A 20,440-nucleotide genomic window follows, 5' to 3' on the forward strand; every position below is an offset into this window, starting at 1 on the left:
TGGAAGCACCGTCCAGCCTTGGGGCCAGTCGGTCCCTGGATCTCAGATGCACCCAGGACGGGAAGTAGAATCCTAGGCTGGACTCTGTCTGCTCCAAAGCAATAGGCTTTGGCTGAGAAGTTCCATCAGAATCTGGAACCCTCCAAGAACCTTTTCCAGGTCCCGCCTTCTCCCAGGTGCCTCCCCTGCCTCTCCCAGACAACCAGACCCTCACAACCTGTTTGGAAGTCCCTTGGCTGGCAGTCTCCTTTGCCCTGTGGGGTCTCTTCTGGAAAAGGACCCCTGAGTTGGGGTCCTCAACCCTCATGGATGCAAACTGCCCTGTGGGCTGGTGCCTGGACCAGGAGATCATAGGTATAGTACAGCCTCAGGTTAACTTGGACAAAATGTGGTGGGAGCCACATTCCAGAATTTACCAGGAATGGACCTGCCATATTTACTATGCCCACCTCTGTTAACTTCCCTGGCTCCAATTCTTCTACAAGAAGTGAGGAGCATGGAGCATGCGTGGCACTTGAACTCTGGATGTCAGGCTACCTGAATTCAAATCCTGGCTTTGCCATTAACTAGCTGTGGTCCCTTGAGTAATTCCCTTAACCTCTCTGAGCCTTGGTTTCTGAATCTATTAAAAGTAGTAACAGTACCTGCCTCTTGGGTCTGACGTTAAAATGAAATGAGATAATAAAGATGCTTAGCACAGTGCCCAACAGATGACAGTTGTTCTTCTGCTAGGTTCAGAGAGGGGCAGTGGCCTACCCAAGGCCACACAGCAGATAAGCAGAGTTGTTGGTGCCTAATCTTTCTTCCATATACTCTGACCTTCATGAGCTGGGCCCTGCGGGGGACACAAGGCTGAACACGGCTGAGATGGGAAGGATCCCCATGTAAGGGTCAGAGGTGGGGGACCCAAGGGCACCAGCAGAGGCCCAAGCATCATAGCCCCTTCACTGGTTTCTCAACCTGGGATGGGACAGGACACGGGCATCCTCCACGCAAGACAGCCGGGGAGTCCCAGACTGTGTGCCCATCCATGCCACTGCATCCGGATCACCTCTTCAGCCACCTCCACACCAAATTCCTGAATCCCAGGGACCCAGCTAGGCACACATCCCAGGAGCCTGCCCCAGTCAGAAGAGCTCTATCGCCTTAGACAAGCCTCTTCACCTCTCAGTGTGTTCACGTTTCTAAGAAAAATCTGAGAAAGTCACCTTTATTGTTTGTGGAAAGGGCAGGGAGGTGGGGAACGGGGGGAGCCATCATGGGGACACAAGTCCCCCCAATGTCCCTGGGAAGGCAGGTCTAGGAGACCTGTATCTGTTCCCCCGCCCTGAGAAAAAGGAAAAGGTTAACCCAGCGGCCTCCAGGTACTCCCACCCTCTGAGGGACCCAGCCCCAAATCCTCCCCGCCCTCCCGCAGATCCCCAGTGCTCCAGGTAGAGGGCAGCCTTGCCATTCTGCCTCCAGGCAGTAGCCTGGGGTCAAGGCCTCCAGGTGAGCCTGAGCGGACCTGAGAGCCTCCCAAGTCCCTGCCGAGGTCACTCAAGAGGTAGCCGTCCCCTCCTCAGGCTGGGCAGGGGCTGAGGGCTGGGGCTGGCTTGGAGCTGACACCGAAGGCCTCTGGGGTGGAAAATCCTGAGGGGAGACAGGGAGGAAAGGATGGAGGTGCCACTCAATCCCCTCCATCCCATGGGGGCACTCAGGCCTCCAATTTTCCAGGATGCTCCTCTCATTTGGGGCTCTGGGGCATAGGATGGGGTGGGCTGTGGATGGGGTAGGGGTGCCCCTCAATCGCCCCATTCCTAGTGACCTGGGCTTCTGAGGGGTCAAAAGGTAACCCTGACTTGGTGAGGTTCCCGGGGCTGTCTGGAGCAGGGCTTCAGTGTCTGGGGGACCTTCGGGCGGGGGTGCCCACCTGTATCTGGCAAAGATCAAGCAGGCTGCGGATGCCCACCAGGCACCAGAGCTCGCCCAGCAGGCAGATGAGGGTGCCCAGGAGGTCCAGCCAGCGGCCCACTGTCAGCAGCAGCACGGAGAGACTGCACATGCGCACCAGCACCGTCTGGACGTGGCTCTTCAGGCCGGGGCGCTGCCGCTGCTCCTCTGCAAACAGGGCCCCCGTCACTGGCCACCTGCCCGATCCCTGCGACCCCACCCTGAGGTCCAGCTGAGTTGGGGCCTGGGCCTCCCAGCTCCCCCACCACTTTCCTCCCCAGGAAGGTGCGAGCCTTTCCCTCCACAGGCAGCCCCCCTCCCTTCCTCTCCACCCCATCTCCACTCTGCAACTACAGGGCATTTCTTCCTCCTGGGCCTCACTGCCCACCCAGGGTCTCGCCCTGGAGTCGTCCTGACTCTTCGCTTTCCTGCATTCCCACGGCCGATCCATCAGTGAGCCCTGCAGGCTCTTTCTGCTTTCATCTCTCAAATCAGCTTTCTCACTGGGCCCCTGGCTTCTAGTCTAGACCCCACAACTCAGCGTGTACTCAGCAGCCCGTAGCCTTCTAAACACACTAACAAGATGGAATCATTCCTCTGCTTATAATCCTCCCAGGACATGCCCCTGCATCTGGAATAAACTCCAGACTCCTTACCTTACAAGGAGGTCCTGCCCCATCTGATCGGAGTCCACTCTCCAACCTCATCTCAGGCTTGCTGCCTCCAACCATCCCAGTCTTCTTGTGGTCCATCAAGCGTGCTAGGCTCATTCCCACATCAGGGCCTCTGTGTCTCTGCCCTGTTTGCCTGACTGCCCTTCCTTGTCCTGTCTCTTCGGCCCCATCCCTACCCTTCAGCCAGGTGGCTCCTCCTCAGGCCCAGATCTGAACAGGTCACTCGCCCCTGCTTAAAACCCTACAACAGCGTCTGAACAGACTGCCTCACCTGGCTGATGACAGCTCTCCATTGGGCCCCTGTGAACCCGGCCAGCCTCGTCCCCTCCCTGCTGTTTTCAGGCCTTGAGTCACCTCTGGGCTTTGGTACACATGATTCCCTCTGTCGTGATCTCTCCCCGGGGCTCCTGCTTATCCTTGAGGCCCAATTCAAGTACTGTTTCACTGGGCTCACCCTGCACCCTGTACCCTTTTCTGTTTACTGCATGGCTACTGTTACCAGACTGGGTGCTCTGGGATGGCAGGGGCCAGATCTGAGTGTCATCGTCCTCCCCAGGGCCTAGCACGGCACTGGGCCCGGGGCAGACGGTAGGGTGTGAGTGTCGAGTGAATCGGCTGCTGCCCGTGGCCCTTACCCTGCATGTAGATGACCAGCAGGGTGTAGCAGATGGTGAGAGGCGTCCAGAAGCGCACGGCCTCCGAGGTGGTCAGGAGGTCCTGGTTGATGAGGGCCACGGCGGCCAGGTTGCTCACTATAAAGGTCACGGCCAGAGTGCGGCCCAGCAGCCGGGGGAGGTGGTGCGCGCCTGCCAGCAGGCTCAGGCAGACCCCACAGTAACGCTGGCTGCTGTGCAGCTCGTAGAGCCGGCAGACGTGGTGGCGGAGGCGCTGGGCACCCGTGCTGAGCAGCGCTGCCAGCCCCAGGCCCAGCATCAGGTTCAGCGTGCGGTGCGGGGCGCCCTCCTGCAGGAAGCTCAGGCCGCAGGTCAGCCCGCAGCCCAATGAGTACTGGCACAGCAGGTACAGCTGTAGCTTCTCGGTGCCCCTGGAGCCCTGGGTGGGTGGGTGGGGGGACAACGATGGGGGCTTAGGCCGCTCATCACCCTGGGGGGACCCAGAGGGTGTCACAGTACAGACGCTCCACTCTGTAGGAGGCTGGAGCCTGAAGGAACCTCAGGGATCGTTCCCAAAGAGGAAATATTGCCTTCAGGTCAAGCCCACTGGGATCGTCTCTTTTGTCTTTTTAAATTTATTTTTTGGCCAGGTCACGCAGGCATGTGTGATTTTTAGTTCCCTGGCCAAGGATCGAACCCACCACACCCCCTACATTAAAAACACAGAGTCTTAGCCACTGGACTGCCAGGGAAATTTCATCACTGCATCATTTCTTTCAGCTTAATTTCAGTCATGGTTATTACTTGGGACTGGTCTGCTGGCTGAAGAGTGGCAGCTCAGAGCCTTGAAGAACTGGGTTCAAAGCCTGACTCTACTTCTTGCTGGTTGTTGACCATGGATAAGCCCCTCTGCCTCTCTGAGCCTTAGTTTCCCACATGTGAAACTGGGATCCGAGCGAACTTTTACCCACTGTGGTCACAAGGATGAGGTGATGCGCTCAGAGCATCTAGCACAGTGCCTCGGTGCTTGGAAGCTCCAGACAGCCTCGAGCTGCTTTGTTATCTTCTTGGCCTGGGGCTGTGTCCACTCTGAGTGGAGACTGGGCGTTGGCAATCACAGTTTTGCCAATTTTTTTATTCCGGGGTGAAAACCAGGGCTCAGGGCCAGGCGGTCCTCACCCACCACCTCCCTGTGGTCTCACCTTGTCCAGGGAAAGCAGCATGGAGACAGCCCGGAGGGAGAACTCGAGCACTACAAGGGCAGCCACCCGGACCCCCACAACGGTCAGAATCAGGGCCAGCCCTGCCAGATGCACGGTCTCCAGCGACGCCCACCGGGCCTGCAGCCTCTGCTTTTCAAGACGAAGTTCCGGGTGGCTGTGGAGACAGACAGGGGCGCGGGCAGAGGAGACAGACAGAGGGTGCAGAACCACCAGTCTGGTCCCTGGAGGGGGTCCCGGGGCTCCCAGCCACTCCCTGGGGTGAGGGAGGGGCGGCCTTTTCCTCCCGGCCCTCCTCTCAGAGACCTCTTCTCACTGTGGGTTTCAGGGCGCAGGGGAGGTGGGCACTCACTTGGCACAGCCCACGAAGAAGTAGACCTTCAGGAGGTTGTTCAGGATGGAGACTGCGCAGGCCCCGACGAGGCCTGACGGGGGCAGTAGGGAGGGGGGACAGTGTGGTAGGGTTAGAGGAGCCGGCAGGCAAGGCGGCTGGATACTCCAGGTGGGTGGGATCCTCCACGTGGGTGGGAGCGTCGGGAGCTGAGCAGGTGTCCGGCAGGGGGCGGGGCTGAGGGGCAAGGGGGAGGCGCTCACCTTGCAGGAGGGCGTCGAGGAGGCCGGAGCCCCAGTCGAGGGAGGGGAGGCTGGGGAGCCAGGAGGTGGGGGACAGTAGGGAGAACATGGCCACCGGGATCCAGCCCAGCCTCCGGCCAGGTCTGCACCGGAGAGACCGCAACGTCACCGCCACCGGGCAAAGGTGATGGAGGCGAGGGGAGGAGCCGGGAGGGGTCAAAAGCCCAGGGGAGGGGAAGGGATGAGAGCCAGGGCCTTAAACTTTCGGGGCTGTGAGTTAAGACCGCTGCCCAGGCGCTTGCCATTTGGGCAGCATGGGGTGGAGGGCATCCCTGGGTGGGCTGGTGTCGGTCCTGCTCGAGACTGGCGCCCATTTTTCTCACCCTCCTCTTGGCCTTGCACCACAGCGCCTTCCTGAAGCCCCAAGCCTCATCTGTCCTTCCTCAGCCTCTGTTATGGGTTCTCCCTGTCGGCCTGAAGTGTGGGGTTCCCCGCTCCGCCCAAGGTCTGGAAGGGGGCTTCCACCCCCCACAGCCTGAGGTCTGGAAGGGGTCGGGGTCCATCCCCCACAGCCTAAGGCTTCGCTTTCTCAGCCTAAGGCTTCGCTTTCTCAGCCCAAGGCCTGGAAGGGGTGTCTCCCCTCCTACTGCCGGGGGCGGAGTAGGGTGGGGGAGGTGGGGCTGGCGGTGTGGGAGGGTAGCGTCAGGACCCAGCTCCAGGCCCTCGCCCCCTGCACCGCAGGGCCGCCCGCCGTGACGATCTTCCTCGTGCCCACTAGGCGGCAGGCAGGCCTCGCTTGGCCTGAGGGGTGGGGCCGCCCCAGTTCTTTTGGGTCCTCCTTTCCCAGATAGAAGAGCCAGCCGCGGGTTGGGGTTCTGGAGTCCAGAGACTGAGGCTGCCAGAAGTGCGGAGCCGTTGAAGTAGACAAAATAGAAAACTTTATTGGTTTGGAGTGTGCAGTAGGGCTGCGCCTGGGGAGCAGCTCTTTGCAGACATGGGGTGTGGCGGGCAAGGCAGTTCAGGCCACTTGACTTCAGCCAGTCCTGCCTCTTCAGGCACTCAGCGCCCACTTCTGTAGCACAAAGGTCAGTGCCTTAGGGACACGCCCATGGGGGGGAGTGTGGCTGCAGCTTGGACAAAGAAAAGGGTCTGGGATGAGGATACCCAGCTCTACTACCTTGAGGAAGTTGCTTCCTTTCCTGGGACCTCAGTCTGCTCATCTGAATAATGGGCGCATCAAGAGCTACCTTTCAGAACTGTCATGAGAATCTGTGCAAATGCCCACAGTGCTGGGCGTCTAGGAGACCCTCAGTAAAAACTCGTAGTTGAGGGGCTGTGTTGTGTCCCCTCCCTGACCCCGGATTCATGTAGGGAAGTTCTAACCTCAGAAGGTGACTGTATTTGGAGATGGGGTCTTTAAGGAAGTAATGAAGGAACATGAGGTCATTAGCCTGAGGCCTAATCCAATATAACTGGTGTTCTTTTAAGAGGGGATTAGGACCCAGACACAAAGAGGGAAGACCAGGTGGGGACCCTGGGAGAAGACAGGTGTCTACAAGCCAAGAAGGGAGGCCTCAGAGGAAACCAAACCTGGACAGGTAAATCTCCAGAACTGTGAGAAAAGAACATTCTGTTGTTTAAGCTGCCTAGTCTGAGGAGCTCTGTAATGGTGGCCTTGGCAGACTAACACAGATGATGGCCCCAGTGCCTCACGGTGCTCCCCAGGACCTCCCCACGCGTGCAGTGATCCCTCAGGGCCACTCTGGCCTCCGTGGTCCTGGCTCTCACCAAGGGCACACAGGTCGGGGGTGGGCAGAGGTGAGTTCCAGTTCCAGCTCTGACCCTTCAAAGCTACGTGGCTTTGGTCAAAGCACTTCACCTTTCTGAGCCTCCACTTCCTCATCAGCAACAGAGTTTTAATACCTCCCAGGACTTCCCTGGTGGCTTAGACGGTAAAGTGTCTGTCTGCAATGCAGGAGACCTGGGTTCTAGCCCTGGGTTGGGAAAATCCCCTGGAGAAGGAAATGGCAATTTGCTCCAGTACTATTGCCTGGAAAATCCCATGGACAGAGGAGCCTGGTAAGCTACAGTCTATAGAGTCGCAAAGATTCGGACACTACTGAGCAACTTCACTTTCACTGTGTAAGCAGGTATGTGACCCAGCTCACAGCGCTGTTCACACCTTGGAGTAGTTATTGTGACGAGTAAGGCTCTGGGATAAGGTAACCTGGGACAGAGAAGGATGAACACTTCTGGAGAACGGAGTGGGTGGTGATTCCAGGTGGGTCCGCTGGCCCTGTGTGGGCCCAGGGGCTGGGTTGACCACAGCTGTTTGACCACACTCTCCCTGGACCTTGGGGCAGGGCCTGGGCCTGGGCTGGCTATGGAACAGCCATTCCCAGCTGCAGCGGGCCATCATGTCCTGCCAAGTGGCCGGCTGTGTTGGGGTGAAGGACACCGCCTAGCTGCCCTGGTGCTGGCTCCGCCTGGCCAGTTTCCGGAGTTCATCCCAGAAGAGCATGCTTAGGATAGTGTGGGGGCCCAGGCGCAGGTAGACGGGGCCCAGACCCTTGTAGAGCGCCAGGGGGCCCTCCTGCCGCCAGATCTTCACCAGGCAATCGGAGAGGCCGCCATATAGCTTGCCCTGGGGACAGACACAGGGCAGACATCACTGCAGGCATTGTGGGGCCCTGGCTGGCACAATGGCGTGTGTCTGTGTGAGGCCTTTGTGGTACTTCAGAAAAGGCACTGCCCCCAAGCTCAGCGAATCACATAAAGGTGTCCCTTTGGGCTGTGAAAGTTCAAAAGGGGCTGCTTCCTCCAGGCAGCCCCCGCCCCAGGACAGGCGTGGCTAGCAGCATGCAGGCGGATTTCATCCCTAACGCAGGCTGTGGAGGGCACCTTTGTGCTGGGCACATCCTGTACCAGGGTATAGGAGGACTTGTGTCAGTGAGGCTGTGGGCTCAGGCCTGGATTCCAGTTCAGGTTCCTCCACTTACCAGCTGTGTGACCTTAGGCAAGTCACATGATCTCCCTGAGCCCCAGTCTCCTCATCAGGAAAATGAAGGTGGTTGTGAGGAGAGAATTAAAATGTGGATGTGAAAATGCTTAGCACATGCTTGGGATATGGGTGTTCAGCAAACAAGCCGAATTAACGTGTGTGCGTGTAGGTCACATGTCCGCATGTCCCTAGCCCTGGGTGTGTGTTTGGGTGTGTGTGTTGGGGGGGTGCTTGCCAGCACCCAGCCCTCCCCGCTCTATCCCCTGCTTACCCTGCCTGCCCCGTCCACTGGCTGATTATACAGCCGCGTGCTGACCACGTCGAAGGGGGTCATGACAGCAACCACAGCTACGCTGCTGATCATGCCCCCGGCCAGGGCCACCAGCCAGCTGTCCTCCGGGAGCCACTGTGGGGACATACAGGTTGCTGACCCCCGTAGCTGCCCTCCACCCACCCATGTGGTATCACCCCACCATCTCAGCACCTGGGGGCTGGAAGACCTGGGGAATGTGGGGCAGAGGAGGCCCCTCCAGCCACTCCCTCCCCACCCCATCCCCCCTGAGCTTCAGGGTCTACTGCCGACTCCTCACTCTTGCTGGACCCAAAAGCCAGGGTCATGGCCTGAGGGCAGAGCCAGGGCCCTCAGCTTTATTAAGGTGCCCTGTCTGTCACCATGCCCTCGGCTTCCCTGTGTAGGGTCCAGGTGGAGACGTGTGGGTATGATGCGGATCTGGACAGACAGAAAGAAAGAAGGCAGGAGCCCCCCACTACTCCTGTGTGTGGAGGCGGGCACAGGTGTCCCCAGAGCCTCACCTGTCGCTCCTGCACCCAGGCCTTGGCAGAGGCAAAGGTGGCCAGCTGAGCGGCCGAGCCAACCATGACCCGGGGCACGGCCCCACCCACGCCCCGCCACAGCCCTGCCAGGCCCTGCTGCCGCCAGATAGTCTCCAAGGCGCCCAAGAGGCTCTGTGGGGAGAGGGCATGGGGTCAGTGGGCAGCCCGTGCCTGTCCAGGAGCCCATCCAACCTGCCCAGCTCGGGGAACTCTCAGGAGAGACGGTCCCTACCTGGTGATGGTGTTGGTGCCCCACGGCCATTGCGGCCACCGTCTGGGCCTGCAGCTGCGTTTTGACCTGTGCGTGCAGAGGTGACACAGGGCCTGGGGATGGAAACTTGGGAGAGCCTGGAGGAGCTGTGTGTGTCGAGGGCGCCTCGCTGGGCCCTGACACCCAGACCTCCCTGAGCCCGCACCTGCCGCCTCCCGATGTGTGGAATAGGGCTGAGGGTGAGGCTCTGGAGGCAGCCTGCATCTGCATCAGGTGTGACCTGGGACAAGCTCCTTCACCTTCTCGCGACCTTTCTGCTCACCCTTAGAAAGCTGTTCTGAGAACCAAGAGCAATGACAGCATCCAGGCTTGGATAGGGGGCCCTCACTAGAGGGAGGCTTTATTCTTGCACAGGAAGACAAGGGACCTCCTGCCACCCTCCACCCCCTCCCCTGGCTCAGGACTGGTGGGGTGGGGCCCCCAGGGGAGTGAGGATCAGGGCCAAGCCCTGGTGTTCTGGACCAAGGGGCAGATTCCAGGCAGCCTGGGCGGGGATGTTCTGGGGAGCTGCCCCAACCAGCCTGCCCCACCCCACCTGCTCCTTAGAGGCCAGCCCAGGAGACTGCCGCCCCCATGCAAGCTGGGTCACAGGGTAGGGGATGGATGGAGACAATGCACTCACCAGGTAAGCAGGGCTCCCCACGAAGGCTCCCAGTGCTCCCGCCACAGCTCCTGCAACCACGGTGCCTCCCGGCTGCTGGCTGAGGCCAGCCTGGCACGCCAGGCTGTAGCAGTAGAAGCGGACACCGTTCATGACGCCCTGGTAGAGGAGGCCGGCAGCCAGCCCCTTCTGCAGCCCGCACAGCCCATCTGCACGAGCCACCGCGATGACGGAGGCCACAAAGCCCCGGTAGAGCCGAGGGTAGGTGCCCCGTGCTTGCAGCTCCCCCTGAAGCTGCAGCCGCGTCTTCACTACCTCCAGGGGGTTGGTGAAGACACAGGCCAGGCAACAGGCTGAAGCACCCAGCACCAGGTCCACAGCTGGGGGCACTGTCTCCATGGCCTCAGGGCCAGGGGCCAGGGGGTGGGCACAGGCCCTGGAGTGGCGGTGCTTAGGCTGTTTTCACCCTGTCAAGGCCACAGGGCTGGGGATCGAGGGAGCCCGGGGCCATGTCTTGGAGGGCAGAGGTCTGGGTCAGAGAAGCCGCTGGCTGCCAGGCAGCTCCTGGTCTATCTTGGGAGTCCACCTGCTCTGCTCCTTCCTTGGAGGCCAGGACACGCCCCTGCAGGCTCCAAACCAATCCCAGCTGCCTCCATCCCCCACACCTCCCTGCAGGGAGGGCCTGGACCCTGGGATCTGGGGGAAAGGTCACCTGGGCCCCAAGGGAGACTGGGGGGGGCGGGTGGCGAGCAGAGTGCTGATCAACCAGGAAGCCTCTTCCTGCTCCTCTGGCCCTCTAGCCTTCTCTCTGGCCCTGGGGCAAAGGGCTGGTGCCTGCTTCTGGCTTGGCCAGTGCTGTAGCTCTGGGCCCTGGGCAAGAGGCAGCTGCTTGGGACCTTCTCTCCACATCTCAGCACCGCTCCTCCCACCCCTACCACCGTGTGATGTCCCCTTTCTAGGCCCTGGTCTTTTGGTCTGGCTTCCGTGCCCTATGGTTCCACTGCCAAGTGACAGCAGAGGGCTCCAGAGGCCTGTGAAACTGGTCTGATATCCCAGGCTCCACTGTTACATGTGACCCAAGCAAGTACTTCCTTTCTTTGAGCTTCAGTCTCTCCATTTTTAAGGTCGGGGTATGGACACCCACTGCAGAAGTTCCTTCGAGAATTATAGATGTGTAATGAACTCCTAGCACAGTACTTCACCCAATCGCCCTGGGTGGGTAGGAGATGGAAACATAAGAGCCGCTGTGTCTCACCGAGTGACTTTGTGGCTTTGGTTGCTCGCCTGGCAAGGACTTGCCCTCCTAGTCCCGCCCCTCTTCCTGGTGGTTCTCTGGAGCGGAGGCCCAGGCGTGGAAGTGGCCCTTGGTGTCTGGTGAGATGGAACCTCCCATCCCTGGGCACTACTGTCAGCTGCCAGGCTGCTCAGGTGGGAGCCAGCACCACCCTGTCCATCTCAACCTCTACTCCAGGGGGCCTCTCTCCTGCCGGGGCCACCCCGCATCACTAAGTTCCAATCAATACCAGGGGCAGGGCCACCCTGCCCAGAACTCCACCTTCATGGCCTCCACACCTGCCTCTTCCACGTGTCCACCCTTTTCCTCCTGAAGCCCTGGAGGCCACAGTGCTGAGGGGCTTAAGGGCTGAGGAGCTCCTCCCAGACCGGGCAGGCTGGGCACCCGCAGGCCAGCCCCAGGGTGGTAGCCAACAAGAGGTCTTGGGGACCGCTTGGATTCTCCTGGGTTTATCCCAAGTGGCGGGTGCTCAGGCCCCACAGCTGGGGAGGAGGGGAGAAGGAGTGCCCTGCCCTGGGAGTGCAGACAAGTCCTGGGACTGGCGCTGGTGGCTGCCCCTCCCACCCAGCCTCTGTAGGAAACAGGAGGGAGGGCAAAGGTGAGGCCCAGAAGCTTAAGAGGGAGCTTAAGAGGGCCGAGGGGCCCAAGAGGAGGAGTCGGAGATTCCTCACCTCCACCCTGGTATAAAAGGGCCAGTGACAAGTCTTGGCAATATAACATGTCTATTTTATTTTAAAAAACAAAACCCAGGCCACCTGACCCTCTTCCCCAGAGGGCCCCTCTTGGGAAGGACCTGGCTCCAGCCAAGCAGCTGTCACAGACTGGTGGGCTTGGCTCCTCTCCAAGCCCTCCTCCCCATCCCGCCGTGCTCCCGGCAGAAGGACACAGCCTGATTCTCGGATCCCATAGGCACTGCCAGGTTGGAAGGAGTCAGGGAGGGGGCCATGGACATGCAGAGCCTCCTGGAAGCCAGGGAGGGCCAGCCTGGCCCCCTGCACCCCCATCACCCCCGGAGTCTGGAAGGCAGGCAGCAGTGTGCTTGGGAATGGAGTTAGTGAGGCGGAGACATGCATAGACCTCGGTGTTCCGGCTTCCCTCCCAGCCGGGTCAATGTTCAAACATGAACAGGGATGGCCGGGCACTCAGAGCCCTCAGGGCGGCCTAAGCCTCTGCCCGGGCCCCTGACCCAGGGGAGGAAGAGGCTCCTGCCCTCCCAGTCCTTCCACTGCCCCTCGTGGATTGAGGCAGCGGCCCCGGGGAGGAGGCCATGCGTCTGCAGAGCCCATAGGGCTCGGACCCTCTGCCCCAGCACTTCCCAGTTGCTCCTTGCCAGGCAGGAAGCCCAGGGTGTGGTGCACCCACTCTGGGTCCCTGGGAGGGAGACTGGGTCTCAAGCCCCACTTGGTGGTTCGGCTGCCCGGGAATACGGGTGGGGGCCTGGCCCCATGCAGCTCACTAACACGGCGATGACTGTGTGCTGCCCAAGTGCCCCACTCTCCTGCCCTGCCTGGGACACCAGCCAGCTCAGCCTCAGCACCAGGGGTCCCGGGAGGCTCTGCCCCGGCACAGGCTGTCGCTCCGCTGCCAGGCACTGTGGATGAGGCTCAGGGCATCCTCGAACTTCTTCCTGGAGGCTTCCTGGAAGGCCTTGTGGGGGAGGTCCACCTGTGTGGGGCATGGCAGGAATCTGAGGGCTGCGCCAAGAGCTCTCAGGGAGCCGAGGGGTCCCTCCACACCAGGTGTAGCCTTGCCCTGGAACTATGTCCATGCTGCTGAGAAACGAGGGCTCCAGCCCACCAGGCGATGCTCCCTGAGCTTCCTCCTTCCAGGGGTGCACCGGTTCTTGGGGGTGGGGGCTGGGGGTGGCACCAGGAGGCAGGCTCTGTACCTGGGAGTCTGCCTGTGGAAATGCGCTCTGCCCAAGGTGGGCCCAAAGCTTCTGAGGGGCAGCATAGCACGTGCTCATACCAGGATCTGTCCCAGAGTTCGATGAGGCCCCCTCAGCCTGGCTCTGAGCTCTATGCCCCCACCATCTTAGCGCAGCTCTAGCCCCACTATAAGCCCTTAAATCCTGCTTTTTGATGGGGACTGAGAAGGTCAAGAATGGTGTTTCCTGGGCTCGACGCTCAGCTTTAGCCTCAGCTTCCCAGGGAGTTAGCATCCTGTCCCTTTGGTCCTACCGATATCTGTCCTGGAGCTCCTAGTTCAGCGCTTCCCTGGGCCCCTGACGCGTGCCCTGGTCTGTGCCGTGCAGGGCGCCTTTCCCCAGGGAAGGACTCCCTTCTGCGGGACTCTGGCAGCTGGGTACCTGGTAGATGGTTTTCCACCCTGAGTTCAGTGCAGATAGGAATCGATCCAGTTCAGGTGTGCAGCTCAGGTAGACAACCCAGGGTGGGAGGGGCTGTGCGCTGTCCTGGGAGAACTCCTGGGCAGAGCAGGGGCCCCAGGTGAGCAGACTCAGCACTCCTGTGGCAGGGCCTGCCTCCATCACCTGCCCCCCTCACCCGGCTCACCAAGAGGCAGTACTCCTTGCCCGGTTCAGTGGACACAGAAATGATGTCGGCCAGCTTGGCAGTACCCAGGGAGCGGAAGAAGCTGGTCTGGCAATCCTCGTGGCACGTGAAGAGGCGGTCATCGGTGATTACCAGGCAGCAAGGGATGCAAGGGCTGGGAGCTAACCCCTGGGGGATGACCTGGGGGGCATGGGTGGGGGAAGGGAGGGGCAAGCTGGAGCTCTCCAGGGCTGGTGTGCACCAGGACACCCTGCTTCAGGGGCCAGCCAGCCCCTCTGCCCAGCCCTCCAGAGGTCAAGCAGACTCCGCCCACCTCAGGAGTACAGGGGCTGGCCCCAGTGATGGTGGGAGCGTCAGGCCACGGGTGGCCCTAAGCTCCAGGGTGGACTCTTGGGCTGGTTCTTGGAGGTCCTGATTGGTCCTCGGGGGCTGCTCTGTGCTGCGTCTGGGTGTAGGGAGGGGCCCTGGGGGCCCAGGCTGGGGGAGGGGAGCAGGTGCTCACCCCCTTGGACACGGCCTGGCACAGGTGCTGCATCCAGTCGGCCATCTCAGCCTCGCTGTCAGCGCTCAGCTCCAGGCAGGGCCGGTCGGCGAGGACGACCTGGAAGGCGTGGGGCCGGTCCGTGGTGTTGGATCTCCGACAGCCACCGCACTGCTCCCCCCTGGGCCAGAGGAGGAGGGTGAGACGGGTCGAGGAGGCAGGGGTGGCACAGGGGAGCTCCTGGGGCTGCCCCAGAGTCTCGGGTCTGGAGGACACCAGAGGGTGGTCCAGACCCCACAGCTGGGCAGCCCCGCCCCGACCTCTTTTCTGTGTAACACCTTTAATCTCCAGGATTACCAAAGTCCTTCTGCATACTGAACAGGGCCAGGTGAGGGGTGGAGAGTAGGCTCTCAGCCCCGCCCTCTCAGGATCAGTGTGCTTTGCCCACCTCTGTGGGCCTGGCGCTCCCTCCAGGTGTATGTGTGTTCAACTCCCCCTTAGGTCAGGCGCTTCCCAGGGGAAGGACTGACTCCCCATCAGACTGGATCCTTTCCAGGCAGGGAGCTCCTTTTGCTTCCCCCAGAGCTCAGCGGACCCCAGGGCACTGAGTGGGGTTGGGGCTGAGCACACCTTGACCTGGCAGCAACACAGGCCCCAATACCTGCCCAGCAACCCCATTGCCCAGGACACTCACCCCATGTTCACTGAGAGCAGGGGCGTCACGTCGGTGCGGTCAGGATATTGGTAGAGGATCCCGTTGCTGCAGGGGCACAACGGGGCAGGGGTGAGTCTGGGCTGAGATCTGGGGGCCTGCAGAGCCTACATCCTGGGGATCCTTGCAAGCTGGGGCTTGAAACACAGAGGCCAAGGAGGCTGGGGAGGTTGGGAGGGTGGAAAAACTACAGAGGTCCCACAAGGAATGCGTACCCCCAAACCTGGGGCCAGCAGCCCTAGTCTGCACCGGAGATGTCCTGGGCTTCCTTGGGCCCTATGCGGCTGACAACACAGAGAAGTTCTAGGTTCCCCGTGGGAAGGAGGGTGCTGTCCCCCACCCCAGCCTCCGGGCCAGAGCTCTCACCTGAGCACCACGAAGCAGGTCTTCCAGTGCTCCTTGCCCAGGTAGGAGGTGCCCGCCTTGTAATGCAGCATGCCTTCTTTGGTGATGCTGCCCTCGGGGGGTGAGCAGTGGCAGGGGATGGGGCCCAGGAACTCGTCCTGGGGATCCTCCCAGTGCACAAGCCCATAGAAACGCACAGTAACAGCGGTCGCCTGGGGAGGGAGGGGGCAGGGGACAGAGCGGTGAGGTTGGGGTCAGAAGCAAGAATGGCCGTTGTCAGGGTGAGGACACACCCCAGCTGGGGAGGAGGAGAGAGCCTGCTGCAGGCAGATGATGGAGAAACATGGACGCCCGCTGTCTGCACCTCGTGACCCTGACACGAGGGCTCGCACCTCGGGGACAACAGCCTCTCCTCCCCAGGTTCTTACTTCACACTTAGATTCCTGGGCCACAAATTTGGCCAGAGCCAGCTTCTCCATGGTGGCATCAGTCAGGATGCTGGGGTAGGGGGGTTCCCGACAGCCCTTGATCATGGCTGACTTCAAAGAAGCCAAGAAGAACCTGTGTGGGGAGTGGGGTCTGCTGTCAGAGGCCTGGGGCCCCCACCCCTCACAGGGACAGGGCTTAGTCCTGAGGACGTCTGACCTGAAGGGGTCACAGGGTTTGAGGGGAGGGACCCATCTGGAACCAGAGCTAAGGTGGCGGGTGGGGCAATGAGGTGGCAGCCGTCCATGGTCATCAAATGGTGGTCTGGGAAACCTAACCCTTCACGATGGCCAAGGAACCTTGGGTCTTGACCACAAGGGAAGCCCGGATGAAGTGACGCAGCAGGACTCAGATGAAGACCCGCCCTCAGGATAGACAGTTTTCGCACGGAAGCACGTGGGCCAAGAGTGGCCCCATGGCCCCGAAGCAGGGGCTGTGCTTTCTGTCCTGTGGGGGCGATTCTGCCAGCCCTCTTTTCCTCTCTGGGGACCACTGAGGGTCTGAGGTTCCCCAGTCGGTCACTGTGTCTGTCAACCCCCTGCTTCTCTGCCCGGACCGCAGGGTCCAAAGGAAACTCGTCTCTGCTTTCTACTTCTTCAAAGCCCACTTCCCACCCTCCCCCCCAGGGGTGTGGCCAGGCCGGAAGTGCATGCTCTGTCTCCTGGCCGGCGGAAGGGGCGTGTCACGCACTCGGCCAGGGCCACGTCCGCTGTGTCCAGCAGAAACTGCTTCCTGCGGTTGGTGCACACCAGCTTCACCGTCTGTTGGTCGAGGCCCACCTGCCGGAAACCACACCCTCACATGCACGTGGAGCTTGGCCGTGCCTGCCACAGGGGCAGCCATGGCCAGATAGAGGGCGGGCTGGGGGGGGAAGAAGCACAGACTGGGGTCACCATGAAGTGGGAAGGGATGGTCGGATGTATAGAGGAGGAAGAGGGACCCTTGGGCTTGGTTCTTATCCTTGGCATCCCGGGGGTAGATGAGAACTGGCACCCACCCTGGGACTGAGGCCAGGGGTCGGCCTCGCTCTGCAGCTCTGAGGCTTGGTGGCCTGTGGAGCCGTACAGACAGCACACACCAGCCACAGAGCCCGAACTCACCGACACATAGTCGAGCTCATTGTAAGAAACAGCCTCTTCCACCAAGTATGGCTTCTCTGTGGCCCCTGAGAGAGGAGACCCCAGTGCTTGTTATCCCTGGGGGCCTCTCTGCCCTTCCCCTGCCCCATTTCCTAAGACCTTTTCTCAGTGAGGACCTGCCCTCGCCCTGCTATCTGAAATGATGGGGTAGGAGAATGACATGGGGTACTCATGGAGGGGCCCCCAGGCTCATGTCCTGGGATACTGACAGGCCCTTCCCAGCTGTGCATGTTCATCACCACATGCAGCAGAGAGATACTCGGGGGCAGAGGGCCAGGGGGTAGAGGGGTGGGAGGCGAGAGGGTTTTGGTGGGAGGTGGCAGGCACCTTTTCGGAGCAGGTAGACATAGCAGTCTGTGAGCAGCACATACAGCAGCTGCAGGTTGCCCTCCATGTGCCCGGTGCTCATCCGGATCATCTGAGGGGCCGGAGTAGAGAGGTCAGACCCCGAGGCGCACACCGCGCTCTGGACAGCCTGCACCCCATTCTGAGCGGGCGCGCGGCCCATCTGGCCATGCCTTCCCTGTGCAGCTCTTGCTCATTCTTGGGATCCCGGGACTTACTCTGAAGAGCTGCTCTTCGTTTTCTCGAAACACATGGATCATCAGCAGGAGCAGGTGATTGTTGTCTACTCTGTGAGGGGGACAAGTGTCGGGAGGATGAAGGGTCAGCTAGAGCAGGGGCTGGCAGAGGCCACACAGGCGCACGGAGACGAAGCGAGTATGGAGACGATGCCCGCACGGAGGTGAGGCGACACCAGAGGGCCATACCCCTTCCTACCTCCCAGCCCAGGCTAGGTCTTCCAGGGGCTGTGCTTGCCTATTTGGAGGGCAGACGCCCAGCGTGCCTTGACTAAGGAGAGGCGTAGCTCACACGTGTGGCACAGACAGACTGGCTCACCTGAACTCTGCCGAGTGGGTCATCTCAGAAGGGCTCCCCTGGCCCTCCTCCACCCCGGAGTCCTCGGCGCTGCTCAGACAGGGGCTGGGCTGGTCTCCCTTGAGTCTGCAAAGAGCCTCTTGGGTCCCAGGCTCTGGCTCCAGCCCCTCACCGACCTGGGGCAGCCGGGTGTCCAGTTCCTGGGCCTCTGGCTTCTGTGTCTCCCCCGGGGTGTCCTCTAAGGGCTGAGGTGTCTGTCCTGGTCCTCCTCCTCCCCGCGCCTCTTCTTGGTCAGCAGCCGCAGGGCCACCAGGAACATGCAGCGGTTGGCCAGGCCCTGCAGGGTCATGGTGGCCGCCACCTGATGTAACAGTACTTGGACTCTCGACGGTAAAGCGGTAGAAGTCCATTGGGGCTGGAAGCCCCTCACTAAAGTCGCAAAATGGCGGCCTCTCCGGGGCATCCCCGGGAGAGCCGGTCCGAAAGGACTGGTCTGGGGGCTCGACATGGGAGTGCCAGGTGGCCGGGTCCAGCTGCCCATTGAGCTGGTCGATGACCTTACTCAGGGGCTGCCCCACGCGTTCCATGGAGGTGTCCTTCATCTCGGGGATAAGCAGGCCCACCTGGCCGGGCTCTGAGCGCTCACTGCCCTCCACTGTGCTGCCAGGCCCCTCTCCCTCCTGCGGCGGGGAGGCCAGGGTCGTGTCTAGGGAGCCCCGCCCAGGGCCTGGGCTGCTGACCACAGTGTCGCCATTGCCCTGATGGGCACACATGTGCTGGGTGGAGGCTGGGTGGAGTGGACTTGCTTCCTCATCTGATCTGGGCTTCTTCTTCTTGCCTGTTTTCTTCTTCTTGGTGACCCTGGATGGTAGTGATTGGGAGAGGTTTAAAGCTGAGCAACCGATACTGAGGGCAACGAGGTGGGCTGGGTCAGAACAGGTGAACCTGGGCAAGGAGCTCAGAAAGTCAGAGCTTCAGGTGTCCCGGGCAGCTATAGGCATGGGACCCTGGGCCAGGGGCCAACAGCGGCTCAGGCGCCGAGTACCTCCTGCTGCTGTCAGAGGCAGGGCCAGCATGAGGAAGGCACAGGGGAACCCCTAAGTGGGTCCTGTGAGTTCTAGCTGGTGGCACACTGGGCTAGCTGTCTTTCAGGAATGGAAACAGGCCATGGCTGGTCAGACCAGTGACCCCTCTACTCAGCCTCCCCAGAGGAGGTGGGCAGTGGACCCTGAGCTGACCTCACTTTACATTAGGTATTGTAATGGATAATTCAAAAGACTCAAAGTCTTTTGAGCTCAAATTCCTGGCTCCGTGGTTCCGAGTTGGCTGGAGTGGACCTGGCTAAGCAACTCTAGGTCTGAACCTCTCTAGCTGCTCTGGATTTGAACCAGCCTTTGGGAGTGGGACTCCTGGCTCCAATCACTGGTGGAGAGACTCAAGAGCAGGAGCTGGAGGAGGTCAGGGAGCCGAGGAGGCTCTTGGCCAAGAATTTCCAACCTTGTCATCCACCTCCTCCTTCCTTCTATGTCCCCATCAATGTGATGAAGATGCTTTTCTTTCAGTGAGCCATGCTCAACTAGAAGTGGTACAAATTTCAGAACTTGTGCATTAATGTCCAAGAACTCCCTTGGAAAGAAGTCCAGGCTGAAGGTACTTTCTGGATGGACCAGACAAATGCCCCGGCAGCCTGGGCCTGGCCCAGGAAGCCGTCCATGTTGTCGCCTGGGCCACCCATCTTCTCTTTTTCCTCTTGATCAAAGAACCACTGAACAGGGGAGGGGTGCCTGGTCTCTAGGAAGAGGGCCAAATGTCCTCGGAGTGAAAGGGGGTGCGTCCTAGTCTGGGTGGACTAAAAAGCGATGCTAGGAGTGGCCAGGAGGGACACCAGGATCCTCACCCAGCTTCTCGGGCCCCCTCCCCGCTGACCTGATGACCTCGAGCTCTGTGCAGGTGTCCGGTAGGTCCGGGGTGTGGGACTCCCCCTTCTCCTGAGAGCTCGTGTGCACGGGGGTGGTGTCGGAGGAGGAGACAGTCTCGGGCTGGTCCTCATTGAAGGGGTTGTGGCGCTGGGCGGGGCTCTCGGTGGAAGCCTTGCTGCTGGTCGGGTCTGAGGTGGTGGAGCGGGGGCCGCTGACAGCGTCTGTGAGGTCTCCGTCTGGGAGAACAGGAAACACGGGACAGCCCTTCAGACACCAGCTGGGGGCCCCAGGCCCCCAAGCACGCCTTATCTCGGGAGGGAGGCAGGCGAGTTCTTCCCAGAGCATTCTGACCGGGGCGGCCCCGTTTCAGGAGTGGAAGCCTCCCACCAGCGGGACATGGGATTTGTGCTTAAAGAGCAACTTGGAGGAATGCCATCACCACCCCTTCTGGGTCTCCCCACCCCGCCCAGAGCTCTCAACAATTTGGCCGAGTTTGAGTCAAGAGCCTCAAGGTTAAGCAGACTCCAGGTTTAAGCCCTGTGGGGGTGGTGACCTTGATGGCTCAGAAGATGGGCCGCACACCTCGCAGGCTAACCTGCGCCTCCATTAGCGCAGCACGCCCTTGACAGGACTGAGACACCCAAAGTCCTCTGAAGGGACCCCCATGGTGGCAGATACAGAAGGACAAAGGAGGAGGGAAGAGAACCAGGATCAGAGAAAATGAGGGCTGCAAACACTGAGAGGCCAGGACAGGGAGTCTAAGGCTGAGGAGTGGGGGGAAGGGCAGGAAGAAGGACCCAGAGCACAGTGAAGAGGGCAGAGGGGAAGAAAGGTGCAGAGTCGCTGCCCCCGCAGAGATGGATTCCTCGTGGGCCCTCCTCCCCTGCGAGGCAGGTGCCAAGAACTTCATTTCATTCAAACCTCAGCCTGCCTACTGGCCCTCCCTGGGCAC

At 60.8% G+C, this 20,440-nt stretch overlaps 3 protein-coding genes across 5 annotated transcripts in view; all 3 read right to left on the reverse strand.

The window, feature by feature from the left end:
• Positions 1 to 1,194: 1,194 nt before the first annotated feature.
• TMEM82 (transmembrane protein 82) lies at positions 1,195 to 5,636 on the reverse strand. The gene is made up of 7 exons (XM_069546011.1): positions 5,397 to 5,636; positions 5,035 to 5,156; positions 4,793 to 4,865; positions 4,423 to 4,597; positions 3,242 to 3,659; positions 1,913 to 2,100; positions 1,195 to 1,632 (listed from the first exon to the last, which is right to left on the reverse strand). Exons 1-7 carry the CDS (start codon positions 5,444 to 5,446, stop codon positions 1,540 to 1,542), a joined length of 1,119 nt encoding a protein of 372 aa, XP_069402112.1. The 5' UTR covers positions 5,447 to 5,636; the 3' UTR covers positions 1,195 to 1,539.
• Positions 5,637 to 5,928: 292 nt separating this feature from the next.
• On the reverse strand, positions 5,929 to 10,541 carry SLC25A34 (solute carrier family 25 member 34). The gene is made up of 5 exons (XM_069546019.1): positions 9,742 to 10,541; positions 9,081 to 9,146; positions 8,828 to 8,980; positions 8,286 to 8,420; positions 5,929 to 7,657 (listed from the first exon to the last, which is right to left on the reverse strand). Exons 1-5 carry the CDS (start codon positions 10,117 to 10,119, stop codon positions 7,475 to 7,477), a joined length of 915 nt encoding a protein of 304 aa, XP_069402120.1. The 5' UTR covers positions 10,120 to 10,541; the 3' UTR covers positions 5,929 to 7,474.
• A 1,178-nt stretch (positions 10,542 to 11,719) lies between these two features.
• Positions 11,720 to 20,440, reverse strand: part of PLEKHM2 (pleckstrin homology and RUN domain containing M2) — a 39,417-nt gene continuing 30,696 nt past the window's right edge. For all 3 annotated transcript variants that reach the window (XM_069545937.1, XM_069545938.1, XM_069545939.1), the window contains 13 exons: positions 19,496 to 19,724; positions 17,591 to 18,430; positions 17,254 to 17,323; positions 17,018 to 17,108; positions 16,652 to 16,716; positions 16,242 to 16,330; positions 15,494 to 15,626; positions 15,087 to 15,277; positions 14,703 to 14,768; positions 14,030 to 14,189; positions 13,528 to 13,707; positions 13,323 to 13,439; positions 11,720 to 12,679 (listed from right to left, as the gene is read on the reverse strand). In XM_069545937.1, coding sequence (XP_069402038.1) covers positions 12,545 to 12,679; positions 13,323 to 13,439; positions 13,528 to 13,707; positions 14,030 to 14,189; positions 14,703 to 14,768; positions 15,087 to 15,277; positions 15,494 to 15,626; positions 16,242 to 16,330; positions 16,652 to 16,716; positions 17,018 to 17,108; positions 17,254 to 17,323; positions 17,591 to 18,430; positions 19,496 to 19,724 — 2,366 coding nt within the window. In that variant the 3' untranslated portion in view covers positions 11,720 to 12,544. The remainder of the gene's footprint in view (positions 12,680 to 13,322; positions 13,440 to 13,527; positions 13,708 to 14,029; positions 14,190 to 14,702; positions 14,769 to 15,086; positions 15,278 to 15,493; positions 15,627 to 16,241; positions 16,331 to 16,651; positions 16,717 to 17,017; positions 17,109 to 17,253; positions 17,324 to 17,590; positions 18,431 to 19,495; positions 19,725 to 20,440) is intronic.

Source organism: Ovis canadensis, chromosome 12 (assembly GCF_042477335.2).
Source record: "Ovis canadensis isolate MfBH-ARS-UI-01 breed Bighorn chromosome 12, ARS-UI_OviCan_v2, whole genome shotgun sequence".
Taxonomy (NCBI): Eukaryota; Metazoa; Chordata; class Mammalia; order Artiodactyla; family Bovidae; genus Ovis; species Ovis canadensis.

What these genes read in the sequence shown, in the direction of transcription:
- SLC25A34 (XM_069546019.1), bottom strand. Translation starts at nt 10,119, where the DNA reads ATGGAGACAGTGCCCCCAGCTGTGGACCTGGTGCTGGGTGCTTCAGCC. An exon ending in CCTGGGTGCAGGAGCGACAG is followed by an intron (nt 8,421 to 8,827) that starts GTGAGGCTCTGG and finishes ATGTCCCCACAG; the next exon opens with TGGCTCCCGGAGGACAGCTG. An exon ending in CAGTGGACGGGGCAGGCAGG is followed by an intron (nt 7,658 to 8,285) that starts GTAAGCAGGGGA and finishes GTCTGTCCCCAG; the next exon opens with GGCAAGCTATATGGCGGCCT.
- TMEM82 (XM_069546011.1), bottom strand. Translation starts at nt 5,446, where the DNA reads ATGAGGCTTGGGGCTTCAGGAAGGCGCTGTGGTGCAAGGCCAAGAGGA. An exon ending in CCTCGACGCCCTCCTGCAAG is followed by an intron (nt 4,866 to 5,034) that starts GTGAGCGCCTCC and finishes TGCCCCCGTCAG; the next exon opens with GCCTCGTCGGGGCCTGCGCA. An exon ending in TTGATCTTTGCCAGATACAG is followed by an intron (nt 1,633 to 1,912) that starts GTGGGCACCCCC and finishes GTCTCCCCTCAG; the next exon opens with GATTTTCCACCCCAGAGGCC.